This window comes from Pterocles gutturalis, unplaced genomic scaffold (genome assembly GCF_000699245.1).
Source record: "Pterocles gutturalis isolate BGI_N339 unplaced genomic scaffold, ASM69924v1 scaffold49631, whole genome shotgun sequence".
NCBI classification, from domain to species: domain Eukaryota; kingdom Metazoa; phylum Chordata; class Aves; order Pterocliformes; family Pteroclidae; genus Pterocles; species Pterocles gutturalis.
The window spans coordinates 1-1,363 of record NW_010104822.1 but is presented as its reverse complement, the minus strand read 5'-3'; the positions used below and the strand labels follow the sequence as shown (position 1 = coordinate 1,363).

General features: G+C 55.8%; 1 protein-coding gene across 1 annotated transcript; it reads right to left on the bottom strand.

Moving 5' to 3' along the window:
• Positions 1-913: 913 nt before the first annotated feature.
• Positions 914-1,276, bottom strand: LOC104471722 (pyridoxal phosphate phosphatase-like). Its single transcript, XM_010087172.1, has one exon. It carries the CDS (start codon positions 1,274-1,276, stop codon positions 914-916), a length of 363 nt encoding a protein of 120 aa, XP_010085474.1.
• Between the last annotated feature and the right edge of the window lie 87 nt (positions 1,277-1,363).

Genomic DNA, 1,363 nt, shown 5'->3' with positions numbered 1-1,363 from the left:
GCTGGAGCACAGACCCCCATCAGCCCTTTTCTCTCACTGTGCTACAGCAAAATCCAACCGAGGAGGGGGAACTGGGGAGACTCATACAGTTCACTACTGCTGTGCTGTCATGGTCTAGGAGCCCTCTCTCCTTCACAAGCCCCTTCGGAAAGGGCGCTTGAAAACAAGGTACAACCGCAGACCTGCTGTGCGCAGTCACAGCTTGGCTGTTTGGCACAAAAAACACCCTCAAACCAGTCTCTTCCCTTTCTATAGACCTTTAGATAGACACTGGCACTACTGTTAACTGAGTCTGGGCAGGGGGTGGCGGGGGAAACATCTCTAAGGAGATGAGGCAACGCTCCATTTCACTTGTGGGAGGCAGAGATACTCTCATTCATTGCTCCAGAGCTCCAACACACTCCTTCCACGTGCCCTGGCACTGATGGAGACCAGGTGGGTGACAATGACAGCCAGTCCCCTGGCAAGGAGGGGGTTACCACAAGGACTGCAGGGATATAGCTCAGAAGTCTAGAGCTAGGTGAGTGAAGGGACAGCAGTAAAAGGCCGCCACTGGTTATCTAAGAGAAAAATAACGACAGCCAGGCCCTAACCCCTGCAGATGGAAGAGGCCACACAGACACACGGATTTGAACCCCCTCTTAGCCTCAAGGCCTCCAGCCCTTTTCCAGAGACCCTGGCAGGTGGCATATGAGGGAGAGGACTCTGTCCATCATAGATAGCTCTCATTTGAAAGGAGACAACTTGAACTCTGGCCCCTCCTGCCAACTCCCCCACCATGTTGCCCCCAGAGAAGGTTGTTGAGCTGTGAAGAAACCAGGAATTGAGGGAATAGGGCAGTGAGAGAGAAATGGGAACAGATGGAGATCTGAGATAGGGAAGCTGACCCCTCTGCCCTCACATATACAGACTGCTACTCATCCAGGCCTGGTATCAAGTCTGCAATGCTGTCCACATAGTAATTGGGCACCAGATCCTTGGCAGCGGCGCTGTCGCTGGCCATGTAGGCCTGCGCCTCTTCCAGGCGAGAGACACCTGTCAGGGTGAGGATGGTGGAGAGGCCGCAGTTCTTCCCGAAGAGGATATCTGTCTCCAGGCGGTCTCCCACCATGAGGGTGCGGGACGGGTCGACGCCAAAACGCTCCACGATGCAGTCAAACATGTACGTGTTCGGTTTCCCCACGACCAGTGCCTTGCGTCCCGAAGCGGTTTCCACCGCAGCTGTGAGGCTGCCAGTCCCTGGAAGGGGGAAAGGAGGAGAAAAAGAAGCAGCCATGGGCCAATCAGCTGCGGGCAGCTCAGCGCCCTGGGTCCTGCCAGAGGATGAGCAAGCGGGGTGCTGGCAGCACGGCTTCAGGAGCCG

What these genes read in the sequence shown, in the direction of transcription:
- LOC104471722 (XM_010087172.1), bottom strand. Translation starts at nt 1,276, where the DNA reads ATGGCTGCTTCTTTTTCTCCTCCTTTCCCCCTTCCAGGGACTGGCAGC.